The sequence below is a fragment of the Melospiza georgiana genome, chromosome 7 (genome assembly GCF_028018845.1).
Source record: "Melospiza georgiana isolate bMelGeo1 chromosome 7, bMelGeo1.pri, whole genome shotgun sequence".
Lineage (NCBI taxonomy): Eukaryota > Metazoa > Chordata > Aves > Passeriformes > Passerellidae > Melospiza > Melospiza georgiana.
In genome coordinates this window covers 34,950,323-34,977,799 of record NC_080436.1, presented here as the reverse complement: position 1 = coordinate 34,977,799, position 27,477 = coordinate 34,950,323, and the positions used below count along the sequence as shown (strand labels likewise).

The 27,477-nt window shown below is 40.9% G+C and overlaps 1 protein-coding gene across 3 annotated transcripts in view; it reads right to left on the bottom strand.

The window, feature by feature from the left end:
• THSD7B (thrombospondin type 1 domain containing 7B) overlaps window positions 1-27,477 on the bottom strand; it is a 298,829-nt gene that overhangs the window by 162,681 nt on the left and 108,671 nt on the right. For all 3 annotated transcript variants that reach the window (XM_058027753.1, XM_058027754.1, XM_058027755.1), the window contains exons 5-8: window positions 21,207-21,461; window positions 14,277-14,446; window positions 2,844-2,999; window positions 1,063-1,260 (exon numbers count right to left, since the gene is read on the bottom strand). In XM_058027753.1, the coding sequence (XP_057883736.1) occupies window positions 1,063-1,260; window positions 2,844-2,999; window positions 14,277-14,446; window positions 21,207-21,461 (779 nt within the window). The remainder of the gene's footprint in view (window positions 1-1,062; window positions 1,261-2,843; window positions 3,000-14,276; window positions 14,447-21,206; window positions 21,462-27,477) is intronic.

Sequence of the window (27,477 nt, the reverse complement as noted above, 5' to 3'; positions counted from 1 at the left end):
AGACCACTCGGGCAAAATTCAGAGTGAGCTCTTTGCTCTCCTTGACATTCTAACAGTGTCATTTTGTAACAGTTGAAGATTTCTTTTATTCCTCCCATTCTCACAAACTGACAAGAAAACCACACAGATTTAAATATATTTCAAGAGAATCTGTGCTTTTCAGACAAAGCAGCCATTATTTCTTTCTGCCAGGTTTTAGTGCCTCATAAACAACACACTATATTAACCACTTACTAATTAACCACTTGTTATCACCCTGAAATTGTAAAAGAGGAATTCTCCATTTCAAATACAGTATCAGGCTGTAAAGTTGCACAGTTTTGCCACTTTTGAGATGATAGCACAGTCTTGCTGTGACTAAGGACTGCAAAATTTTGCTCCATGTAATTGAATCTAAAGATCTGACAACAGTGACCTTATCAAGAAATGAAACTTTTGGCTGAGGTTCAAACCACACACAAGAAATAACATCTTGCTGGCTGTTTGTAAACGTCACATAAAAATGTACTTATTCATTATTAGCAACTTGTACACTGAACACTCTGCAGGTCTCAAACTGCTGCCAAGGGAAGGATTACTCAGTAAAATAATTTCATTTACATCTCAGACCTCTATTAATTCTGGCAGCACAACCGAGCATCCCTGCTCGTGACTGTAACAGCGTTATCCCAATGAGAGAATTATTCAGACCACAGGCTAAAACCAGAGTTCTGGGAGCTGGATTGATATTCTAAATGACCATGGAGCTGCTGACCTCCGTGAGAGCCCTGATTTAGTAAAAAAATCCCATTTTTGTGGTAATAAGGCCAGAAATGACAATACAGAACCCGCACTGGTGAGCCATTCCCTTTAGGATAAAATGGAACAGAAGGCTCCAGGCAAAATCCTTGGTTCTACCAGCCTCAGGCTTTAAGGAGCATAACAGCCAACTCAAAAATCTGAAAGTTTCATAAAAAATTCAGTAAGGAGCCATCGTACATAAGCGCCAATTACTCCGGAACAAAACGTCATTTTAGGAGGCACAAAAATCCACGGGGTTTTTAAGAGCAGAGCCCAGCTCACCTTTCCTGCTCCTGCAGACAGCCTTGAGGGCACGGTGCCCAGGCCCACAGTGCCCTCGGTCGGTCACACAGGCTCCCTCCGACACCTCCCACTCGTGGCACCGCGCGTCCTCGCACGGGATGGACTCCACCAAATGAGGACAGCCCGCCAGGGCGCCCACGGGATCCACCACCACCTGCCTCTGCCTCATCCTGAAGCCTGGAAAAAGCACAGCTGGGTTAAATGGACAACAGAAATAAATATTTATGCAATAATCTAGTAGTGAGAGGACTATATGAGGAATCTGGAGCTGGGGGATTTAAAGACAAACAAGCGAACAATATTTACAAACTGGGTTGATTGGGACAGCACTGTAGGTGTCCAGGCATGCAAAATCTAACAGTGTGCAAAGAATTCCAGAAACTCACATTTTTCACATTTCTTTTTCCCTTTCATCAGCATTAGACAGAAATATACACGTCAGCATATAGAAATTTACCAGCAATGCATATATTAATGTTATAACAGCATTAAGATAAAGAGAGGAACAGTTAAGGAACTGAAGATATAAATGACATCTCCATTCTGCCTGGGAATCCACTAACGAAAGGATTTGTTTTGAGACACAGCAGAACAGTTTACTAAGAAATTAGTATTCTGTTTCATGAAGGCATAAGGTTTTCTGATACATAATACATATCAGACCTCTTTGAAATGACATCCTATTAAACTGGAAGATTCAAATGTAAAGTGGAGGAAAAAGGTTACAGAAATAATCATAGAATTGATTACATAATCTACCTCCTTCTGAATAAAACCAAAAGTCATGTTGCTATACACAATGCAGAACTAATACACAAGTATCTTTCAGCAAGTTCTGTTATGTAAATGACACAGAATTCTAACAAAAAGGCAGAAAAAAATACATGTGGGTTTTTCCTCTGACAGTCTTGGAGCAGGGGCAAATATACAGCATTAGAAGAGGCCTCATGGAAATGCTTCGGTCATGAAACAGAAAATAAAATTTAAAATAAAACATCACAGAGAATATAACAGATCAAAGTTCCACAGTTCTCAAATCGCAAAAAGAAATTATTCAAAACAATTTAAACATGAAATGCGTTTGCAATTATTATTATTTTTTATTATTTCGCTTTTTGTTTGAAAGCTTTTGACCAGTTGAAATCATTTCACATACTTAAGCAGTTTTCAGAAGAGCTTATTTCCAAACAATAATATCCATTCCCTGACATGCACTCCAAGAACCATCTTTCCAACTTAGAGCCTTAGGAAAGGCTCTGTGAGGAGTCTCAATGTGTCACAGTAACAAACATGTACAGCTTTCAATTAAAATCCAGGGGAGGTTGAATTACATTTGCATATCCTTCTTCCAGGAATTTAAACCAAATCCACAACAATGAGAACAACCTCTTGGGTCCACCTGAGTCGATTTCAGGGCTGTGGGATGTACCTCCATCCTGATACACTGCCCTGGAACCCAGGCATGCAGTAGGATTTCCAAGGGGATCAGAGAGGGGCAGCCTGGCAGCTGCTGGCCCAAGAGATCATCCTGCACAAGTTTAGGGCAGGACAAAAGCACCTGAATCAGCTTGAAAAAAAATCTTACTTTTTCTTCTCACATGAATTACGGCAAAAAGCTTTTAAAGGTCAGATTCCACTACGCACATCCAAGAGCTTCATCCTGTGTTAGATTCATTTTTTTAAAAACACATTAGGCCCCCAATGTCCAGTGTGGAAGCCCTGCTTTTGCAGTCCCCCTGCAATGCTGCACTCCTGCTCACCTCTCCCTCCGTGGCGGTGCTGGCAGCTCTCGGGCAGGCAGGGACCCCACGACGCCCACGGGGACACCGCGCACTCGGCCCGGCACGGCACCTGGCACAGCTGGGAGCTGGCAGGGGCAGCGCCCTGGCAAAGCTTCCCATCCACTGGTCTGGCAACTGAGGGAAAGGAAAAAAGAGGAAAGAAAGAAAATCAAGGTTGTAACTCTGTCCTGCTGGACTTAGTTATTCAGAATGCACCAAAATCCAGTGATTTTGATTTTTCAGGGTCTTATCTCCCAGGGCACAAAGTTAATCCTGTGTTTAGAAAGGCACTTCAGAGTTTTATCTAAACCACACTTATTCAGCAAGCCATTGAGACTATGCTTAGTTGCAATCAGGTGCTTTAAAACTAGATTGAGCGCTGATTTTCAGCAGCCCTGGAGTAACAAACCAGGATCTAATCCCCACATTTATGGCCAAGGAGACCTCTTTAGAGAGGTCTAAAGAGAAAGACACCCCAAGCAGGGAATCCACAAAACTCCCACTGCAATTGGGAGCCAGGCAGAGGCAGGTGAGTAAAACCCCAGCATAGGGGACTCTCTCCATTTCCATGCCCTTCAGGGCACTGCCATCTCTGGATTATGGATGCAGTGTCCAGACCTTGGAATTTCTTCATCTTCTTTCACTAAAACTGAGCAGAGCTCTCAGATTATTCTACACAGACTCAAGCACAAAGCATCTTTCCTGCCTGGGAGGAGAGACATTTACCTGAGCTGCCTGCACCCATGGATCTCCAATCCTCTTTATCCCAGAAATGAGCCAATCCCAAACCCTGCCAAGCTCCAGTTTAGTTGATACTGACAATGGATTTGGAAAGTTGACTCTCTGTATTTTCATTTATCATAAGAGATTTCTAGATTCAATTAACTTCTCTCACCTTTTTATTTGGGGCAGGGGGAGAAAGGAAAAGAAAGGCAAAGAAAGACTCTTAAATCTGTCCTCTGAGTCATTATATGATATTGCATTTCAATTACATTATGGGCTGAATTTGGCTGTCTCTTTAGATAAATCAATATCAAAGCAGTCTTTCAAAAGGCAAAGGCTTGTTTGAGTTTACTTTGCCATGGCATTACCAAGACTTCATTAATTTTTATAGCTACTGAGTTTGTTTTATTCTCATTTTTATTTTTCATGTCTGTTTTTCTTTGCTTCCATGCATGGAATTGATTTTAAAAGAATTTGTAAAAACATGCCCAACATATGAGTAATCTTTCCTTTTTCTGATATTACACCATTTTCTTCAAAATTAATCATTTGAAGAAAAACACTTCTTTTTTCTTTTAGACACAAGAATTTAATGTTCACAACCTCAAATTCTGATTTGCACATCCTGAAGCTGAGTTTAGACCTATCAGTCTAAAGTGATATTCAGACCAATATCAGTGCTTATGATTCCAACTCATCAGAATAATAGGATTAAACAACAGTGTGATTTAATTCTAAGCTGAAAGATAATATATTGGTAAAAAAAGACTGTTTTCTGAATGTTTTCTCAGACCCTGTAAGGCCTTTGACATATTCATTTAAAGATTAGAACAAGGTGGCATAAATCCAATTCACCTGAATGCTCACATAAAGAGACCTTTTCTAGAAACCTTGCAAGTGAAGTGTCAGACAGAATGAGATAAATATTAGAGTTTTAAGGATAAGAGTATTTATTTTACCAAGAAGTCTCATGCATGGCTTAACCTGCCTCTCAGCATCAAGCTTTACAAAACTGTATCAATTTTCTGGAAGTTCACTCAGAGAAATGAAAGGAAATAAAACTGTACAAATGGTCAGCCCAAGGAATGAAGTCCAGTCCTGCTTTGCTCTAACTTAAGGTGTTTTTGCCAGGAATGGCTCTTCCCTCCCCATTGATTTTTAGGTTGTTTCTATACTGAATTTAACTATTTAAATGTGGAAGCCTAGATACAGCTGGATGGTTCTCCTTCTTTGAAAACCAACCAGTGCACCCAAGATGATTTTAAATTGATTTTGGATTAAAAAATCAAGAAAAATTGATTAGAAAAAGTCAAAGGGGCTACCACTGATCCCACACTCATGGATGACTTCTTCCCATTCTGATGGAAATTCCTGCCTCCTTCCCCCTGCCAACCACCCTCCTGTTCCTCTTCCTCCCTTGGGCTGATGCCCTGTTTAATTCTAGCCCTGGGAGCTCTTTTCCCAGGAAATGTTTCCCATTTGGCACTGGAATAAGGCTGCTTTTTGCTCACTTCCTTACATAGTTCTTTGCATTCTATGAAAGGTAAATCAGAAAATACCATTCTGATCAAATATCCAAATACATTCCAAGTCTGTGCCAGCTTCTGCTCCTCACTCTACACTGACTGCAGTCCTCCAGTCAGTCCTCAGGAATAAGACCAGAACAAAAAACCCAAGCTGTAATGACAAATGCATATACAATGCCATCCTTTTCCAACACCTGGCAGGGGTAGAGAGACAGTTTCCACCCAGAGTGACAGGATGAACCAGCAGGGTCCTCTTCAAAACAGAATTTCATTCTTCTTCAGCCATTTGATTAAAAACTCTGATTTCCATCTGGTTTATTTCAGAGCTTTATGTGATCTTCTAGTGTCATTCTTTTATACTCAAACAAATTTATCTTTTTTTTTAATTATAAAGGAATGATAAGGGGAAATTTTTCTTTGGACCCTTTAAATGCCAAAATTCTCAAACACTGCAGCCTCCAAATGGCACGGGGAGCCTGGCTGGGCATGTCCTGCTCAGGGAAAAAACCTGACATTATGCCTATGATAAATGACCAGAGCTGCCAGGAATGTCTTTAGGAATGGGCCAGCCTTCTGATTTCATTCAATAATTGACTCTGTAGTGGCATTTTCCTGCATTCATACAGAAAAAGTGCTTTTTGTGTAATTATTTTCCTTGGAACAACCTTAGCCACGTTTTTGGAGGAAGGTGAAAGGTAGAAGCCAGGAAAGCAGAGGGGGAGGAAACATCTCTGATTCAAGTAGCAACTTATTTATGACACTTGTTCATACCTTTTAAAATCCTGTGTTCTTCCCAATCTATAGAATAAACTTGAAAAAGCAATCAAGTACTAATCTGGCAGCCTCTGAAACATTGCACATTTCTATAGCTGTTATATTGAATCTATCCTTTATAAATGCAACTGCAGCTGTTCCCAGCACCAGTGTCTTGCCTCAAGTTTGAATTTTACTATTTGCTGTTATTTTCAGGTTATTGCTACCAGCAGGAGATAATAAATTGGGTTCTAAAGTGTCTTGTTTCCCTATATATTTTTACTGAGGTAATGATTTGGAGGAAGAGGAAATCAGCTCTGATATGATTATTTCCATAATGCAATTTTAAGCCAATAAATAAATTATCTTTGAATAGAGTCATGTGGACAGATCCTTGCAGGCACACATACTCACACTATGTTAAAAGCAATGCTGACCAAACAAGAGGCAGAAATGCATAGGATGGCATTTTGTTTGCAGGGGGCCCTGTCAAATATGATTTTTCAACTCCTCAGGAGGTAAATAACACTTTTTTCCTGGACTTTAACTACATTTTCCTTTTACAGTGAAAACCCAAGTATTTTTTAACTAAAACTAAAATGAGATTTTTCTAAATATCACTAATATATCTGGAATACACACAAAGATTATCAGGTCTGCCTCTTACATATTTGAGGTAATACTCAATTCTCAAGGCAATAAATCCAAATGTTTACCATATGGCAAAACTAATCCAAATTGAAGATTGCCAGGATACAAGGCAGCTATGAGAAAGGGATGGCATATCCTTGTGAAAGCTCTTTCTGCCTTTGCTGGGACTTATAAACCAAAGACACTTGGATCAATACAAAGGGAAATTACTTGAGAAAACCACAAAGGAGCGAGTTATGTTATAAAAACACCTTCATGTGTAAAACACAATAGGGGTAAACCTAGCACAACATTTGCAAGCAATTTCTCTAACCTGAAAGACATTTTTATAGCAAAAACAAAACACTGCACAAGGGAGAAGTGGTGAATGCCATCTGACCAGCCTGGAAATGGCACCAACCCCAGTCCCTTGCACCCCTCCATTAAGGCCTAATGCACCCCATGTCTGAGGGAAAGGGTTCCTTTATGCTTTCAGGAAAAATCAATTAGTTTTGAAGCCACTAAGTACAAAGTTGGAGGCCTATTTTCAATTAAAATCCATTTAATAGACAAGGAACAACGTATGAATAGAAAGCTAATCACAGCATGAAAGAGGGTTAATAGTGGATTGCCAAGAGCAACAACGGCTTAATGCATTTCAGAACAATAAAAATTCTCACAATTTTATTAAAGTGACACAGACAAAAAGTATCCCTGTGTCCTCCCTCTGCTGCTCAACAGGACTATGATCTCAGCTGGGATACTGCATTGTTTTGCTACAGCAGAACTTGTGGAGATTAACAACACTCTACATATCTGGCAAACATTCAGAGTGAGCACGGGGCTCCCCACCAGCAGCCACATGACTGAGCAGATCAGAGGTGACAATTCATTAAGAGTGTCCAGGAAAAACAGCAGAGGCAACAGGGATGCTGGGATGGCAGCAAAGCCAATGATGGAAAGCAAAAAAGGATTCTGCAGGATATTTAAGCCTTTTGGCTGTTAGCCAGAAAATGCTGAAAATCGCTAGAGCAGACCACCAGAGAGGGTAGAGAAGAAACAAGGAAAACAAGGAAGAAAACCTATGAAACAGGAAGAAAATCCACGAAAACTTCATGAAAGCCTTTAAGAGTGTGAGCCCTGCCCACTGCTGTGTTCAGCATTCATTCCACAGGAAGGAGGAGCCTCTTCTGTGACTGGCACAACAGAAGCCCCTCTGTGGATGTGCCTGGGACACCGGGACGTGGCACAGGTGGCCCCAAGCTGGGCTGGTGACTCGGATGCTGGGAGCAGCCAGGCTGGCCTTGGCACACAAACTGCATTTATCTCCAGTCCCCTGCTCCAGACACCTCTGGCTCCCTCCTCTCTCCCCAGTGTCCCAGTTTGTGGCACAGCCTCGTGCACACAAATCCTTTTAATTTTTCATCTCTCTCCCTGTTATTGTCTGAACACAATGCAGCTCCCCAGCCTCAGAACAGCAGCAGGACAAAATTACACAGAACAAACCATCACTGTCTGGGAGGGAATTAATCCAGTTCCAGTGGCAGGAAATAATTATAAAAACACAGATGTAATTAAAATGTTAGCTTGCAAAGATAAAAGCCTGGACTAAAACCTGGAATCTCACGTGAACTCACTGGGCAACACATTATTTGCTGCATACCACAGTCAGCTAAACAAATTCAGGCATTTATAAAGTGATAACTATTCAGGGTCATAGCAAATAGCTTATTGACAAAAAAAAGGCCTATTTTTTATAAGGCACCTCTTAAAAGGCTCACTTTTTTCACTGTCAAAGTCTTTTTAAACATTATTCACTTCATTTTAGTTTAATTAGTTTTAAGGTATGAAAGAATTAAAAGTATTAGACCTCTGAAAGACATTAGGGAAAATGTTGGGTTTTTCTTTCTTAATGGATTCAAACTCAAATTTTTGAACTGCACATTTAAATACCACTGTCAAGCACTACAACAATCTGAATAAAATCATTTCCTCTCCTGCTTCTACAGGGTTTCCCCTGAAGAAGCCAGCTGTTACATATTTATTTTTCCATTATGTGAGTTGTATCTCATAAATCTGCTCAGCATTTGGTGAGCTTACAGATCAATAACTTGGCATCACAGCAATATAAATCTGATACAGACTTCCCTGAATATATTTCACACTTCAGAGGTGTATTTCTCATCTTTTCAAGCCAATACAGCCATCCCAGTGATAAATAACTAGTTTGGGATGAGAGGGATCCTTGGGGGGGAGAGGTTCCACCTGAGAATCTGGCTTCTAGCTGATTCAGGTCAGCTAAGCTCCAGGCTGGATGCTCCAGTTGCTGCACCAGGAGCAGCTCAACAAAGCTTTTTTCACACCACTGCTGACCATTATTTCTCTCCCTCCTACAGTCCTAGCCAAGTTTTCTCATTACTAATATATTCTAACCTATTCCTTTTCAATTTCATAAACCAGACAAGGAAAACAGGATTTAAACATCAAAGTCCTAAAATTCTAATTTCCGTAGAGCAAATTAATCTTCTCATTCCTGCAGTTTCACCAGCATAAATTTACCACAAAAAAAAAAAAAAAGTGTGCATTTAATATAGTGCTCACAGTCCACACAGGGTTCACTCCAACAGGGCATAACCTGCATCAACTCCTAAACACCACAGGCAGCTTATCTTCATCAACACAGTCCTTTACATGCAGGATGTACATCCAACATGCAGGATGGCAAAAGCCATAAATGACAACAACCTGCCCAACCAACTCCAGTTCCTGAAGAGCTGGACCTGGTGCTCCACAAGACCCCTGGCACCCAAAGGGATGGGGGCATGTTCAAACTGGGCTTTCCACTGGCACTGTCCCCTTCCCAAAACCAGAGTTTACTGAACATGCAACAGTTTGAAACACTAATCCCCCAGGAGACACACATTGGAAGGTCATGATTCAGAGCAGAACAAAGAACTAGCAGGGAAAAAATTGTGGCACCCTCATTAGGAAACAGAGCAAACAGAGCAAAGGAGGTAAAACAGCACATTTTGGAGCTAAAAAAGACAATAGGACAGAAAGGGAGGAAAATAAATAGAGAATAACATATCAACAAAAGGACTCCTCAAATCAATCTCTGTGCAAGTCTAAAAAGGCACCAATATCTGAAAAACAAAACACAAGGCCAAAATATTTCCCATATGGGAATCAAGAAGAGTCTGAAAAAACCACTCATCAGATAAGAAAGGAATAGGCATTTTTGTCTATCAGCAGTAGGGAGAAAGTTCAATATTTTGAGGAAAACAAGAATGCATAAAGGCCATAAAATAATCATTTTGAGACTTGTAGAAGTAGGACTTAGATGAAAGTGCAGGGGACCAGTTTCAGCTTCAGACCATTTTGTGATTCTGCCAGTAAAGAGGCTTGTAAGACAAAACTACATAAGGGAATACACAGAGGGATGGATCAGAGAGTAACCATTAGACCTGAACAGGTACTTGAGGATTTTCCAAGTCCTCAGCTGTAAACAGACTAAAGGAGGTTTTGCTGCTACAGCTGGCAACACACAAGTTTATAAAAAACCAATCTGATGTAAAATGAACCAGGTGGAATTTTATCCTAAAAATAAAGCAAAAATTAGGATAGGCTGGGGAACTGCAGGGGAGTAAGGCAAGGTACTATGCCTGCTAACAGGTGAGGGTTGGATATCTCTCAAAGGAAAGAGGAATATAAACATGATAGAGACTTCTGCACAAAATAGTTTTGAAGGGTAACACTAAAAGCTATCCAAAAACAATGAAGGCACAACTGTGTCACATACCTGCTATTGAAATTAAAGCTCAAATAAAAACAAATATATGGAGACAAATATGATGGAGAAAATCATTAAACAAAAAAAATGTAAACAAAACTTTAGAACCTTGTACAGGCATGAGAATTTTATGTGGATTTTCAGATATAATAACAAAAATTAAGAAGACAGGAACCTGCAATGATTTCTGCTGAGCAGGTAGTAAGAGATACATTTTATTAGCCAAATTTACTATGCAGAGTAAACAATAAAGAAGATTCAAGGAAGCAAAGCCTTACTTCACAAAGGTCTTTTCAGTCCTATAACTGAAACTTAAGCAGACAGGCTCCAAAAGCACTCTAAGAAAATTCTGAGAGCAAGACGTGAATTGGATTTCATTCAAACAAGTAAAAAAGGAAAAATGTCAAGATATATAAGGCACAAATTTTATGAAAGAATGACAGGGCAGACAGAACCCTAGTTAGAAAACTACAGAAAATATGGAAAGAGCAGCAATCCCAGCCACTAGAGACAGCAGGTAAGTAGTTCAGAGAAGAGAGGAAATACTTCTGGAGTATTTTATAAAGACTGCCATCTCCCAGACTATTGAGAAAGAGATACAGTTTCCAGATAAAGCCAAAAAGGAAAATTCGTTAGAAAACAGAAGGATACTCCCTGGTCTTCAGAAAAGAAGGTAAAAAAATCCTGAGGTAGAAAATTAAATCTAGGAACTACATAGGTTTACTAACTTTTTGAACATAAATACAGACACCAGTCCCAGATTCTAAGAGAAATTTTCATTCCCATATCAGTGGAATAATTTATTGAGAGCAGAGTTGTACTACCAAACAAGGAGAGGTTTCATAAACAGATTGTTGCATAATATTCTTCCCTACCAGATGTCTTTTTTGTTGGGGATTGCTAGTTAGTGATATTCACCCAGATCAATTAAAATTTATTATGGAACAATATATTTCAGATAAAATTTTATAAAACCCCAAAAATCTTTTCTCTTTTTGTAAGCCCACTTATAGAGGAGAAGAAAGCATGTGTGTCCTATGGTAGTGGTGTCTGGCTTTGAAAATAAATTAATGATGTGCATTTCTACTTTGCTTAAGAGAGTTTTCACATGAGTGAACAGACTTAATTTTAAAAAGAAGTACAAAGAAGGGTGGTCACCACCATGCCTACAGTTGGTTCCAGAAATGGGATTCCAGGCACAGGGATGAAGGAATATCACAGTTGAAGGGCAGAAAGGGCTGTACCACAAGCAGCTCACTTGCATATTCTGTGCTACTTTTTGTGCAAAATGTGTCTCCTCTTTAAAAGCAACATCATTTCAAACATGCAGATTTGCTACTTCCATCTCTGGAATTACTAGATTACAATCTCTTTGTGAAAAATTAAGCATTATAAATTCAAACATGTTAAAATTCAGTGAGATACTTAAAGACAGCAGGATCTGTAAGAGGTAATCATGTTAAAGTTCAGCCTAAATTAACAAAGGCCTCCCAGGGGAGAAGGGATTGGACTCCTTGGACAGAACAGTCAGCATCAAAACCAGCACAGTCTCTTCACTTAGGGTTACCTACATTCACAGACCTCTGAACTGCCCAGCACTTTACACATTTACCAATGTAAAATGTAAATTCAGCTGTAACAGCCTCAGAATGCAGGAATATTACCAAGCACTTCAAAGACTGCAATATCTTTTCCTTCCAAATACTCATATTAATAGTATGAACATCCTCCTCAAGGCTTAGAAAACATATAACTTCACTTGGAACAAGACAGGGATTTCTTAGTTAGGTCACCTCTTGGGGGAGAAAAATATGAAATCTTATCAATGCATTTCTTAAAGTAATACCTGAGTGAGAGTTTTCCATTTTCAGTATCTTCAAGTTGGAACCTTATAATCAAAATACAGAAAGATTTCAGTAGACTTAACCTTCTGAACAGCTGATATATAGGGGCTCAAGGAAACATGTGCTCCCTTTCCAAACACACATTTTAATAAAAGAAGAAATAGATGGGAAGACTAGGCAAATAAAAAATGGGAGAGACATCCTTGGGGGATAAAAGAGCTTTGAGCACTATGTATAAACACATCACAGATGGTACCTGTCTCCAACTAGGATTCAACATATTTTATCCCAGAATGCTGCTGGAGAGACCACGGGACAAAATCTTCTTTCACATATGTCATTGGGCCCAGCTCCAAATTCTCTTTGGAAGTAACCAGAAGAATAACAACTGTGATGGATGGTAATGTTCCATTAGACTTGCTTGTTTGACTCCTGAATGATCCCTTTAAGGACACTCAAGAGGTGAAGAAAGAAAAATTACTGTGCTTTTGATGGTAGCAATTAGACACTATATTTGCTTATACACAGAGAATTAATTTCTTCATCTTCTCATCACTGAAAAATTGGTACAGTAAAAGATGAGATAGTGATAAATAAAAGCATTCTGCCAGTTCTGACTGCCAAAAGAAAAAGCAAAAAATATGTAATTCTTTATTTATTCAAAGAATAAAAATTAGTCAGCTAGTAAATGAGACACACTGAATATCACTGGATGAGGAGGGATAACAGGGAAGGCTTTTCCTGCTCCATTTGCACGTCACTGTGCTGACAGTAGATGGGATTTTCATTTTTCCAGCACTACTGTACATCTGCACTACTGCTTTCAAATTACAGTAATAGTTTATAACTAGTACAATTGCCCTGCACAGCTGGGTTTTTCCAGCTGACTATATGAATATTTTTTTTTAAGATTAGAAGTGTAAATACAAGGAAGAGGTATTGCATGGTTGGTGGGGTTTTTTTAGTTGAGGAGAGGGCTGGCAACTTTTAAGCTGAACTGAACTTTGAGCAAGGGAAAAATCTGCAGGTGGGTCACACACTGGGTATGCAGCACCACTCTGGTCATGAGATACAGAAATGCTCAAGGAATTCAGAGGCACTCCTCTAGTCTTGCTGAGAAATTCACAATTCTGACAAAGAATAAAGTGTGAATGAAGTCAGTTCGAGCTCTCTGCTCACCAACCTGCCCCACAATGGCTGCAAGGAACATAGGAAGGCTCAGAAGGATGAAGAAAGTCAATAAATGCCACACAGCTTTTATCAACAGCACTTTCCAACTCTGAAAGTCCACACTTGTGTGGAACAAGAGAGAGGAGTTGTGCTGGGAGAGCACAGGAGTGCCAGATGTCTGGGAGAGGTGAATCAGCCACTGTGCATGGACTGAATAGAAATTAAAACAGGTCTGGTTTTCCATGACCTCAGAGTATGTGAGGGATGCTGGGACACACACTGGGCATCCAGGAAACTCTTGCTTCTCCTCTGTAAGTAAAAAATCTAAGACACAATATTGTGTTGTTATTATCTTACATCTCTGCTCTAAAACACATTCTGCAAGAGCACCACATTGAGTAAATAAAACAGCCTATGATGAATTATTCATTGAGAATCTGCAACTACTTATTATTCTTCTAAAGGAAATATAACTCACTTCCAGTGTCCAAAACCCGTCTGTCTGCTCAAAAGTTGTGACAATATTATTTTTGCTTTCCTCTTCAAATCACAAGAAAGATTGTGTATCAACCTGAAGCAGAGGCTAAAGCCATATCCAGAATGGTGTGTGACAACCTGTTTTATATTCTGAACTAAGACTACACTACAGATAAGTGCACTCAGCTACCAAGGGGCTGGGTTTCCTGATATATGACAGAGGAAGAAAAGTCAACTCCAAGCATAATTTAGTTCCTTCATCCTTTGTAACTCTCCCAATGAAGCGAACAGCCGAACTGGCAGCAATTCATCCCCGGAGGCTGCGGCTCCTGGCAGCTCCTCGGGGCTCCCTCTGGTGCCCACAAGCACCTCCCTGTGAGAGCATGGACACAAGGAGGGCACCAGCTACCAATGACTCCACGTTTTTCACTTTTTTCTTGCTGTTTCTCCCACTGAGATGCACTCAGGCCAGCGTTTCAGAGCGCCCCTGCACACGCACCCTCCTTGGGCCGGTGTGTCCCCAGCTCCACGACGATCTGGGCGCAGTACACCACCCGGCTCTGGATCCCACCTCCACAGAGCCCTGCCTGCTTCTGCTGCTGAGGGTCCTGCTGGTCAAGGAGCAGAGACACTTGGCAAGCTTTCCACTCAGAAGTCCTCCAGGCAAACCTTTGGGAATAGAAAGAGAACAGGTAAAATTAGTTTTTGACAGACTACAGGAAGGGAGAGGTACTTAATTAGATGACAAAATACAATTGGTTAAATCTTTGTAGCAGCACTTTCCTATCCAAAACAGGGAATGTTTGGAAACATTTTGAGTGTTAAATTTACATAGGTTAAGCATGTGCTATTTGTCTGGAGCACTTGTGTAAAACTTTTGACAGAGCACCAATCTCCAAAGCGTTCTGAAGCACTAAATCATCCTGACAGCACCTTTGAGCACAGAGTAAAAAATGAGTGAAGATTAAGAGGTTTGATTAAGTGTGAACAGTAGTTTTCAAACATGTGTCTCAAAGCACTAAACCACCCCTCTCTGCCAAGAGCTGAACACCTCGCTCTGAAATGCCTCTAACAGCTGAAATCCTGCATTTGTAATGGAGCTCCAAGCACTTGCAGCTTTTCCACAAGGGGCACCTTTCTATGTGCCCAAGGTCCTGCCAGTTCCTTCAAGGGATTAGCTAAAGCATCTCAGTTAATTCCATTTTCCACAAGTTGTGAAACACAGAAAGCTCAAAACAAAAAATACTTTCATTCTATGTTCCACTCACACCTAAAGAGCATTAAAGGTTCTCAAGGAATTACAATATTTTGGGACAGAGGTAGGTGAATGCTGTACAGACAACAGTTGTTGGTGAGTATCAGCTTAAATGCCAGGAAGAACTTATTAAAACCACAGGGAAAACAGTGCTGTCTATCCATGGAAAGCAGAATTTATTTCCCCATCATGACTGAAAATGCAGAGCATACTTCTAACACAACTGTTTCCACATGCAGAGTTCGCTTTGATTCACAGGTCACAGTCTGAGAGGAGTAAATAAATAAGAGCCCAAAGTCTTCCCAAGCTTCCCAAACACAAATCTCAGGCAATACTGTTTTTATAACCAATCTGTTCACACTTGTGCTGCTTTATGCCTCCACTCCTCTAAATTTCCTAGTTTATTTTTACCACAGAATCTTTGGGTTTTGTGTAACGTAAACGATGTAAAATCATTTCCTTCCTTTATTCTCAAGACAAGTACTCTCTCCTTTTACAGCAGATCCACAGTTGTTAAAACTACATATGTTCCTTAACTGCTGACTGATCACTGTAAACTCAAACACAGTGGGGTGTCTCTGCACAAAAAGCCTTCCACATCATAATTCTGTTTATTCTCCACAGTATCTGCTCCTGACAGCTATGGCAAGTAAACCTGCATCTCAAAACTATATTAAAAATAAACACACTAGTTAGAGTACACATGTTCTCTTAACTTACTTTGTGAATGAATTTTTTTTGTGAATGATTTTTTTTTTAGCACCAAATTTTGTAATGTATTCACAAAAAATATTTGTGAATACTGCCAATTACTTGCATTTACAGGTACTGTTCAGATGAGCTGTCATGCTCTCTTAAATAACTCACAGCATCTTGTGCAAATCTGGATACAGTCACAGGGTTCATTACCCCCAAAGAAAATAATGAAGAGCACACTTTTCACATGACAAGTATCAAATATCTAACTCCCACAACATATAAAGCACAGTCATGAATTCCTCTTCTCACTAGTTCCTTTTGGGAATTCCTAATCCCACTTCTTGGCCCTACAGTGTTAAATGCAACCATAAAGGCAATGAAGAGTGCTCTTCAGCAAACACCAGGTGAAGGGGATTCCTCCTCCACATCCCTTCAGAAATCTGTGCTTTTCAGGTCTACTTTTGAAATTAAAATCTTAAATATAGAACACGTGCATCTTTCCACAGCCATGGAAATAGTTGTTTTAAGGAAGTATTTCTTAAAACAAAAATGGACTAAGGTAAAACTCATTATCAATATCTGATTTAGGAAGTCAGCTGTGAACTCTAGATCCTAAAGACTCATTTCCAGAGGTGTGAGCATCTGCTTCTCCTATTCAGTATGAGCTGCAGGAATTAACACCTATGAAAATTAGGTCATCGGTGATTAAAATTATGCAAAATAACTAAATCTGAGCTCAGAGAGATAATTAAACTTCATCAACTCTTGAATTAAAAAGAAAAAAAAATCCTTTATATATTCTCAGAGTAACTTGTGTGAGCATGGGCAAGGACAGCCCTCCAGAGCGCCACTGGCACCAATTCCAAGCCTCAGCCCTGTCTGCTCCTACCTGCACATGTCCAGTGCTCCAAAAACAAATCCTGACCTCCAGGCATGAAAAGGGACACATTTCCATAGCCATTAACAAGCCCACCAGGAGGTCAAAGGGCCGAAGGGCACTGCCAAGTGTAACTCCAGAGCCTTCTAGCACAGTTCACTGCACTTCCTCTCCAGTCTTTACTACTTCACACCAATACCTTATCTTTAATTTGGGCATAATAAACCTCATTTACAAAGTAATACCATCACATCTGTATCTCAGAAATAAGCCTTTTTTAAAGAATCAAGTCTTAAAACATTCCCATTTTCCATCATTTAACTTCTGAAAAGCTTTGAATTTCCAACAAAGCAAGGGGAGTTTCTGCTATATCCCTGTCTCGTAACGTAGCAACCACAACCAAAATGAATGATATGAAGACATAATCATAATTCTGGAAAATCTATCTATTCCCAGTGATCATGAAAGCAACAGATCAAGGATAAAAAAGATATAATACATTGTTTTAAAACTCATGACTTGGTGACAGTTATGAAACAAACAAGGGCTCAATATCTTTCCGATTTACAGCAACCTCTCGGTCTCTTTAGTCTGCAGGACTTATGCTCTTAGTGTTTACACAAGTTTTATACCTGTATATACCCATTCACTTTAATTGAACTATCCCAAATTTATATCACAATAAAAGAAAGTAGAATCACCTCCTATGTGTTTAAGCTTTTTAAGCACTTAATCCTTTCAGAACAAATAACCAAAGGTAAAACAAAGCACAAAGCTCTGGAGTCTTATATGCAGTTAAAGTGTTTTATTTTCTTGCATTTAGACTATTGATTATAGATGTTATTGTAAACTTCAGCCATAAAATTAAAGCCCTTCCCATTTAACAGCAAATTTACACCTGTGCCACCTACCTGTGATGGGACCTTTAACTTGTAGCTTTGCCATGGGCATAGAGGTTATATTTAACTGAGCAGTTCTGAGGCTTAAAGTATTTTTGTCATCTCTGGAGCCTTTTGGGAGACTGGAATATAACTTCACCCACCTCCCTCTGAGGAGTACAACTCTGCAACCTCTTAAGATGCTGCTTTTTTATGTCAGTGGATGAAGCCCACAGTGTGTACCTCCATGCAGTCAGGGGTGCTCTCTGCCCCTGCATTAAAAACAGCCTCTAGAAAATCATAAAAATCACAGACTGGTTTGGGCTGGAAGGGACCTTGAAGATCATCTCATTCCAACCCCCTGCCAAGGGCACAAACATCTTCCATTATCCCAGGTGGCTCCAAGCCCCATCCAACCTGGCCTAGGATACTTCCAGGGTTGGAGCAGCCACAACTTTGCTGGGCACCCTATGCCAGCGACTTACCACACTCACAATGAAGAATTACTTCCTAATATTCTCCTAAATATAATATTAATTTCTTCTTAATCCCATTCCTTCTGCTCAGCAACTTGTTCTGGTCTATGTCCTAGCCCATTCTCCTTGCTGTGGCTGAAGCATGCTGTGGAAAATTCTTGCCCTAAAACTAAAGACTACTTGTTTCCAAATCAACTTAAAAAAAAAAAAAAAAAGAGATGTTTTCTAGGAACTTGGAAAGTAAACAGCAGTCTTACCTTAAAGGATTTAAAACCTAATCTGATTAGGCAAACAGAAAAAAAGAAGGAGTGGTTTGTGTTGAGATCAGACAAATGAAGGACAGCCTCTTTCATTTCTGCTACTGAAGCTCCTTAAAGTCATCATGATCATTTAAGGTTAAAAAGAAAAGATCATTGTTTGGTAAACCTAAGCAAACTACAGATGAAATGGCATATATTTAATGGGGAAAAAGCATAATTTTCTAGGTATTACCCTACAAATAGAATGTGGTCAAATAAGGAGAATAGAAACATCTAAAGTTTCTTGTATTATTTCACAAGGATTAACACTACATCTCTATGCCTGGAAAGCTACTGATTTCCAATCTGAGCTATTTCCAGTAGCTCAGTCACCAATTCCCAAGGACCAACACCAAATCACCAGGCTGAAAACTGAAATATGGACCAATAGCAACCTTTACCAACTGCTGAAACCTAAATAACATACATTTTTCTTACTTCTATTCATTAATACAAAATCCTGGTCCCCACAGCCTTACATCCAGTAGACACAGCACATACTGCAATATTATGGATTTTCATTCTCGCTTGTTTCTTTATACAGAGTGAATCAATCAAAGTCTAGTAACCAGGCACTGCTGTAAAATTCTTCTGCACAGTGTGAGAAGGTCATAGCCTACCACCTGCATTTTGAGATATTACATCCCTAGAAATAACTATTAACTAAATACCAGAGTTGTACTTTTTAATATTTTCAGCTAAGTAGCTCTATTAACCTGCAAGTTTAATGTTATTTTTCTGAGCTAGCACATTAGAGTTCATCCTCACTCATGCAGGTGCTGCCCTGGAGGTGCTGCCTCAAGGTAGGGAGGCATAATGGGATGGGGAAGGTTTCAGAGCTCACAGGCTCATGAAAACCTGGGCATAGCAGCAATGCACTAAAAGAACAGATTTTCCTTCTATACAGAGAGGGAGGCACCTACAAAAATTATCAGTGGTTTGCAGGTTCTCACCTTTTGTGCTCTCCTGGCTCTACACAACCGTTTGCCCTTCAATACAGTGCAATGTCAAAAAGGGGAAGTGAGAAACCAGGGACAGACCCACGTCTGTTCACTCCCTGATTAACTTCCAGCCAGTCTCCCCCCATCAGGAATCACCTGCACCCACGCTCCTGTACAAAATCAGCAAGACAATGTGTTAATCTATTGTCTTTGAAATTGATGTGCACTTGGGCAGGAGCAAAAATCACTCTGTAAGAGCCTTTCCTTAGAAGGTAATCAAGCAACAGAATATTTTTTTTTATACTTCCTCTCTTCTGCTAGCAGGGTGCATAAAAATGATCAGCATTTGATTTTGAATGAGCCCAGTGATACAGAGACACTTTTACAGGTGATGCCTTTCTAAGAAATGTATCTTGCAAAGGCTTTATAGAAGGTTTTGGCAGTATCTGGCAAAAGCCCCAGAAACTCATGACTTGAGCACTGAACAGCTCTCCTATTAAACACACTCATTCACAGACAGGGAGATTTTTCTGCATGCATATAAAATTCTATCAATCCCAAAGCATTTTACAGTCAATCTCAGAGCATGTCTCATGAAAAATCAAGCAACATTTCATTTTCTTAGCAAAGCACACTATCGAGCTCCTCTGCTAGCCTGGCCAAGCATAGTGGACTTGCAGACCAGAAAGGTGAGATCCTCTCCTTCACACCACAAACCAAGCAAGCTCTCAGGGACTGCAAAGTTTCCCATTTCAAGAAGCACACAGAGGGAAGCTGAGTCCAATCTATTACCTCTGAGCAGTTCCCAATCTTCCTCAAGCAAGACTGGGATTTTTTTATGTGGAGATGAAGACGAATCATTAAATCTTATGTAAAAATTAAAATTTCAAAGCCAATAAAAGCTCAGCCATGGTGACCTGCCCAGTCTCTGCACAGCTGATGAAATTCTCTGAAACAGCAATCAGGACAAAAGCCATTTAGAGAACAAGAGCGACTGCGCTCAGTTTTTAAATTATGATAAATGTGAACTACATATGAAATGTAAAGGGGCCAATTCAAATTTATTTCTACATATAACTGTAATTATTGTAATGGGAATAATGAAAATAGCAATAATAAAAAGAGCATTAGACCAATAATCACAGCTAACAATGACCAAATCGATGATCTCTCTGACACGGAGAAAGCACCACTTGCTCTCCATGCACAAACCGAGCAGGGAGGAAATGCAGGGGCTTCTCTACTTCCAAAACCTGGGGGAGAAGCATCTCTGGCTATACCTGCCCAGTCTCTGCACAGCTGATGAAATTCTCTGAAACAGCAATCAGGACAAAAGCCACTTCAGAGAGCAAGAGTGACTGTTCTCAGTTTTTAAAATATGATAAATGTGAACTACATATGAAATGTAATGGGTGCAATTCATGTGTAGAAATAAATTTAACTGTAATTATTGTAATGGGAATAATGAAAATAGCAATAATTAGAAGAGCATTAGACCAATAATCACAGCTAACAATGACCAAATCGATGATCTCTCTGACACGGAGAAAGCACCACTTGCTCTCCATGCACAAACCGAGCAGGGAGGAAATGCAGGGGCTTCTCTACTTCCAAAACCTGGGGGAGAAGCATCTCTGGCTATACCTGCCCAGTCTCTGCACAGCTGATGAAATTCTCTGAAACAGCAATCAGGACAAAAGCCACTTCAGAGAGCAAGAGTGACTGCTCTCAGTTTTTAAAATATGGTAAATGTGAACTACATATGAAATGTAATGGGTCCAATTCATGTGTAGAAATAAATTTAACTGTAATTATTGTAATGGGAACAATGAAAATAGCAATAATTGAAAGAGTATTAGTAACCATAAATAATACCAGCAATCACAGCTAACAATGACCAAATCGATGACCTCTCCAACACAGAGAAAGCACCACTTGCACCCCTCTCCGTGCCCAAACCGAGCAGGGAGGGTCTGCAGGGGCTTCTTTACCTCCGAGCCATACCTGGGGCAGGGCTGCAGCGGCGCCTCCCCTCCTCCAGCGCAGGCCTCCCTCTCCTCCAGCTGCGGGCAGGGAGCCCCGGTGCCCACGGGCACGCTCCGCACGCGGCGTTGCCGGCTGCGCAGCCCCGCGGCCACGCTGCCCCAGCCGCAGCCGCGCCAGCAGCGGCTCCACGGCGACCACTCGGACGTGGCGCAGTCCTTGGGGATGACACAGGACCTGGAGGTCACGGGGCTGGCGGGCTCTGGCAGGCAGAGGCTGCAGTAAGAACACAGGACAACAGCTGAGGAGGTCTTGCTTAATGAGATTCTTTTCTAGGCCGTACTCCCCAAAAAGAAATCCATGGTCATTCAGTCAGAAGATCTACACCAACACCAGTGCGATGGGAATAACAGAAGTTCTAATGCAGGGCACATAACACATTTCCAATGAGCTCTGGGTGCTTGCATGCCGAGTACTTTGTAAATATTGTATCTCATTTATCTCGAGTTAAAACAGATGCACAAGGCATTATATTTGCCCCTGTGTAGCCAGAATTTCACAATTCGTCCTGGATGGAAAACAAAATACAAGTCCAAGAGAAATACTGCCAGAGGTAACCATTCCAACATCCCACACGCAGGACTAGATGTCCTCCATCCATCCATCCGAGCAACTCTGCTCTTTCAAAACCTAATTAATCCCACACTAATAAGAAAGGTCTCAGTTCCATGAGGCTGTCATCAAACATGTGCTGTCAAACAACGTCAGAGGGTTTTCTAACCTGTTAGATAACCAGAGACTCGGGAATGCTGCAAGTGGGGATGGATTTTGGGACTCAATTAGTCCTGCTGACATCAGGACGCGATCTCACTCATTCTGTAACACTTCAATGGTGCCCTAGACCAAACACAATGGAAAACCAAATTCCAAGGGCAACCAACTGATGAGATTTGGTACCAAGAGACAAAGTCCCAGAACAACATTTTGAAAAGTCTCAAAGCTACAACACATTTTGACTTCTATATAGTGTTATAGGGACAGTGTAAACCGGCCTCAGAAATTAAGACCACACCTGATGAACTCAGTGTGAACTCTAATTCTTCTTCTCCAGCCTCCAGCTGCTTGTGGTCAAAGCTTTTGCCAGCTGTAAGGAGCAAACACAGGTACACTTAAAAGGTCTGAAATCCAGGGCTGCTGCCAGGGAAGCAGCCATTACCTCTCCTGCTATTCCTTACAGCACAGCTTGGCCAAACTACCTCCCTCTAAAGCAAACAGACTGGGGCAATCATGTCAGGATTGCTGGGCAGCCTCATGGGGAGAGCAGAGAAGGTAAAGGGCACTCACTCCCTTCTCCAGTCCAGAAATTGGTCCCCTTTTCACACTGGTCAACAGGAATATTCCCATTGAAACACATCAAGTTTGACTAGAACCTCAATCACCAGCAAAATAGAGCATTTAGTGGCTTCTATTTGAACTTCAAAGTAAACAAAAAAAAACCTGTAACAACTTTTTGTCTTGATTTCTTCACCCAGAATAAAACTCAGTAATCTCACAGGTGCTGTGAGGATGAATTTACTGAGGCTTATTTAAACAACTTCAACAAGTACAAACAGCCTGTGATGTAACCCCTTCAAAATGAAACTATTCTTGCTTACAATTGCAAAACATGCCTCATTTCTCTACTACAAGTCAAATTGAACTGATTACAAAGCTATCTCTGGTACAAAATGTCAGTTCTATCAAAACAAGGTGTCCTGGAAAGTAATAATCATTATATAGGTACCTACTAACAAGGGGCTTTGAGTGATTTTTGGAACATTAAGTTAGGTGCAGTCACATGAATGGCCACTTTATTTCCTTTTTAATATTTTTTCAAAAGGGGAGCCCCCTATGCTAAAACATTAACAAGGAAGAATAATTCCTGATTTTCAGTAGATAAAACAGTAGCACATAAAAGACACTGTCCTAACTGATGGTACCAGAAAACTGAAGTTTATCTAAGAACACAGAATGGTGTGGGGAGGGAAGGTAACTGATCTTGCTTCTCAAAGCAATCAAAACTCCCCATTCAGATATAGTGTGAAGAGCAAAATCCACTTTTGGGTTTGCACCACTGCCAGAGAGATTTTAGTCCTGCCTGATCTTTACTGAAACACCAACTAAAATGTAGCCTTTAAAAATCTGGAGTCTTGGTTCAAATGATCTTTGCCAGTCCCAGTTCTTAGCCAGACAATACCTGCCCTAATGGATTCTCCAAACCTGTGCCAATCCTCTGGCTGGGAAAGCCATCCCTGCCCAGAAATCACCTTGCACTGGCAAAAGCCTTTGCCAGAGGCTGAATAGCTGTTCCTTTCCCTGAAAATCTCCCCCACTGCTCCTGCTTTCAAAGGCAAGATGCTAACTTTGTTGACCTCAAGGTGAATGAGACAGGGAGCTGGCAATTTCCACCCTGTTCAAGTAGGCTTTTGAGGGAGAATTACAAGCAACTGCTGAACAGAAAGAAAATTAATTAACTTGTACCTACTCACTCAGAGCCTCCAAGTCAAATTAATTGTGACACTGAGCAACACAAAGACAAATGTAAAAACACTCTTTTGCATGAAATTCAAACACAGCCTTTCATGTCACAGATGTATTTAGGACGATCTAATACAGATAAAGCCCAGACCTACGAGACACTCGCTGATCTGAGGCTGCAAAGCAGACACAGATTTGTGCTGCTGTGGCTGTGTCCAAACCAGCAGGGACAGGAATGAGGTCTTGGGGACAGGAGGTACTTTATCAGCCCTGGTTTTAAACTGATTTTCGACATATTCATGTCTCAGGTTAGATCTTCTACTTGGGGGTCGATCTGGTAACAGTGATACAGCAGAGTACTGTAGTTTACACATTACACAAGTGCTGCTTTTGTGTGTTACATGCTTGGATTGACACTGTAAAACCCCAGGAATTGTTTCCCAGCCCACGCTGCGGTGTCTGTGGTGTAGGATGGATCCATTAGTGAGCAGCCAGCAGCAGCACAGAGCACAGCTCGCTCAAGTGGCACAGTGCCCTCTGAGCCTCTCGTGTGCTGAAGGGCAATAAACCACTTATTAAAGAAACACAAAGCACTAGGAAGGAAACCTACTCACGTCTGTTTCACACTCCCAGAGTGCTGGAGCAGAGCAGCAGAGGAGGAGGGAAAGCAGCCCAGGGTACCACCCTGACTGTGCAGCTCCACATCCCTGGGTCTGGGTAACTTCAGGCTGCACCACTGATCTCCTCCATCTCCAGCCACACACACACCACCCATGAGACACAGGAGCTGTGCAGCCCTGAGCTGAACCACACCACCCTCCCTCCTGCTCTGGACAAAAAGCAACTCACCAAAAATAGCACATTTTCCAACAGCTCAGTGCCTGTGCTACATGCCCTGCAGTCACAGAGCCATCACATCCACCACAAGGGAATGAGTGGGAACAGGTCCATCAGCTGGAAAAAGCAGCAACACCACCCTGGAGCTGAGCACCAGTAAATCAGGTTGGGCACAGCACAGGAGTCACCCCTGCTTCCCTTCCCAGCTGTACCAAGGCACTCAGAAGCACAGGTGAGTGCATTTCCTTACGTTACAGGATGAGACAGGCACTTGTTGTTAAACCTTTCACACTGAAAGCATCCTCTGCAAAGAAACTGGGCACACTGAGAAGCTGTCACCATGGGCAGCACCAGGAGCACAGGGTGCCACATCCACAGCCAGGCTCTTCCCAGCAGCTCAGGAAGGCTCCTGGGGAGTCCCATGCCTGGCCAGGGAACTTGTGTTCAAACCCACCTGCTGCAGAACAAAATAATCCTGAAGTGAGCTAAGTTAACAACCCATTTCCATTTTTCCTCCTTCTTCTTCAGCACCGTCTCCTATTCTGTAATTAAAGACCCAGCCCTACAGGCTGCTGGAATTCACACTGCCTGCTCTTTGCACTTGGTCAATAATATTAACATCTCATAATGGACAGTCTTGCCGTGCTTCTAACAGCATTAAAACACTTATTTCCCTTAGAAATTGGCAATCAGTGTTAACAGGCACACTTCTGAGATTTCCTAATACAGTTCTGAGAATTCCTAATGTATTTTAGGGTCTTCAAATGCTGCCAGGACTGGATACCATATATTCAATCTCTGCAGCAGAGGTTTCTTTGGCAGAAGAAACATCAGCCCCTTCTGCAGCAGGTTGGTGAAGATGGGGAATATTTGCCTGCCATAAACCTGACCTAAGGGAAAGGGAACTGGGAGACCTATAATCCAAACAAACATCAGTAAAGATGTCAAAGTTTTGGTGTTTCCAGAATTTAATGCACCAGATCCTCTGTTTTAATTAAAAATAAAATGCTGGCTTGCATTTGCTCTACCTTGGCAGACTCCGAGATCTTGGGGCTACAGAGGCAGCTGCCTCCCAGCACAGTCTGGGAACAAGAGAAAAACCACACTTATTATTGGACACCACTTCTAAAATCACTGAACCCCAGAATCATTAGGGCTGGAACAGAGCTCTAAGGTCACTGAGTCCAACTATGAAGCCAGCACTGCCAGGTCCACCACTAAACCATATCCCCAAGTGCCACATCCACACACCTTTTGAACCATCCCCTGAGCAGCCTATTCCAGTGCCTGGCCACTAAATTGTTACTCATGGAAATTTAAAAAGCCACCACTGCTCCTTTGTTTCTTGTGCTTTTAAATAAAAGCTAAAGAAATGAGAGACAAAACTTTTGAAAAGAATATTCTTCTTCTCCAACAGCTCAGGGATTTGTTTTCAAGCCTGAGCACTGAGGCTTGATTCCTACATCTGCCAGGAGGAATGTGAACATAGAATTTCTCTCCCAGATCAGAATCACAACCATCAAATAGCATTTTACAGCACAGCATTTTCACCTCCGGACTGCAGAATTTTGTATTCATCCAGAGAACAGAAGAAAGTCAACACTGAAACTGCAAATATTTTTTTCGTAAAAACCTACAACAGCAAAGTGGTTAAGCACAGTCCACCAGGAAATGGATAATGGAAATTTAAATTACAGAGGCAAACAAAAGAGCTGAATGCTGCTCCACCTCTGCTTTGACAGATGGGTTGTCCCTTGACTGAGTTTGACCTGAATTTTCACTTACAAAGTAAAGTAAACAGAGACCCAAATCCAACTCTATTATATCACTGTTGTCATCTTACACATAGAGTGAAGAGTTTAAGAAATATGTACATAAAAGACTCCTAATCCAAATAAGAATAATAAAAAAATGCTTTTTAAGTGTTTGCTCCTGACTTTAACATCTCAGTACGCTTAGTTGAGCACACACATCAGGTTAGAAAATCAGGTTAAATTTATTTAGAATTTCAATGTCTAACTATGCACATTTATTTTACCAAACTGCAATTTAGTATCTAACCTAAACAACCTTTTATTCAAAAAAAAAAAAAGGAAGGAACTCAAGTGGCTTTGTCTCATTATTCTGTAGATTTTTACAACTGTGACAAGACAGGAAAGCAAAAATAGTAGCATTTTTCACATTTGTTTCTTGCATTGTTTTCAGAGATTTTTTATTTTTTTAATGCATATAAGTGGTTGTGTTTGAATCTGTTATTGAATGTAAGGCTTAAGGCAACACCATAACGTTTTTATGAACTAAAATGAAACCTGAATTCTATCTGCAATAGTATGAAAAGAATTCCAACTTTTTAAATAAAAGTCTTTAAAAGGTTCAAACCAGATCCATAACATCATTCTATTTTGATGTTACCCTTTTTATTTTCATGAACATAACGTTTCTATACCAAAATCGTTTCTGAGCAAAAGCAAACCCTCTCAAAGCCTACTGATGTTTGGCTGTTCAATTGTTGTCACTTCAGGTGTTTCCAAAAAGGTCTGTCCCTCCCTTTCCTCTTCCTTTGTCCCTTTTCCTTCTCTTTAGAGAAATGCAAGACCTCCAGACTGAAAAGATATTTAATCAAAAACATTCCCAGCTCTGTTTCCCTAGCACAGCCTTCCCCATGCTCCTGCTCCTCTCCCAGTAATTCCTATTTACAGCCCTGCAGTCAGACACCAGCAAATTAAACAACCTTGGTAATAAACTGGGCATCTTTGCCATTTCATTATGAATTAGGAGGCAGGATGAGGACGCGGCCCCTCTGCTCTGGTGGCCCTTGGTGGTGGTTAGCTGATCTCTCCTGTCACCTGCAAGAACTGGGCACTGGTGGAAGGCACAGCCCTGGCAGAGCAGCAGCTCAGAGCCCACTGTTAAAGCACATCTTGGGATACTCCTGTCC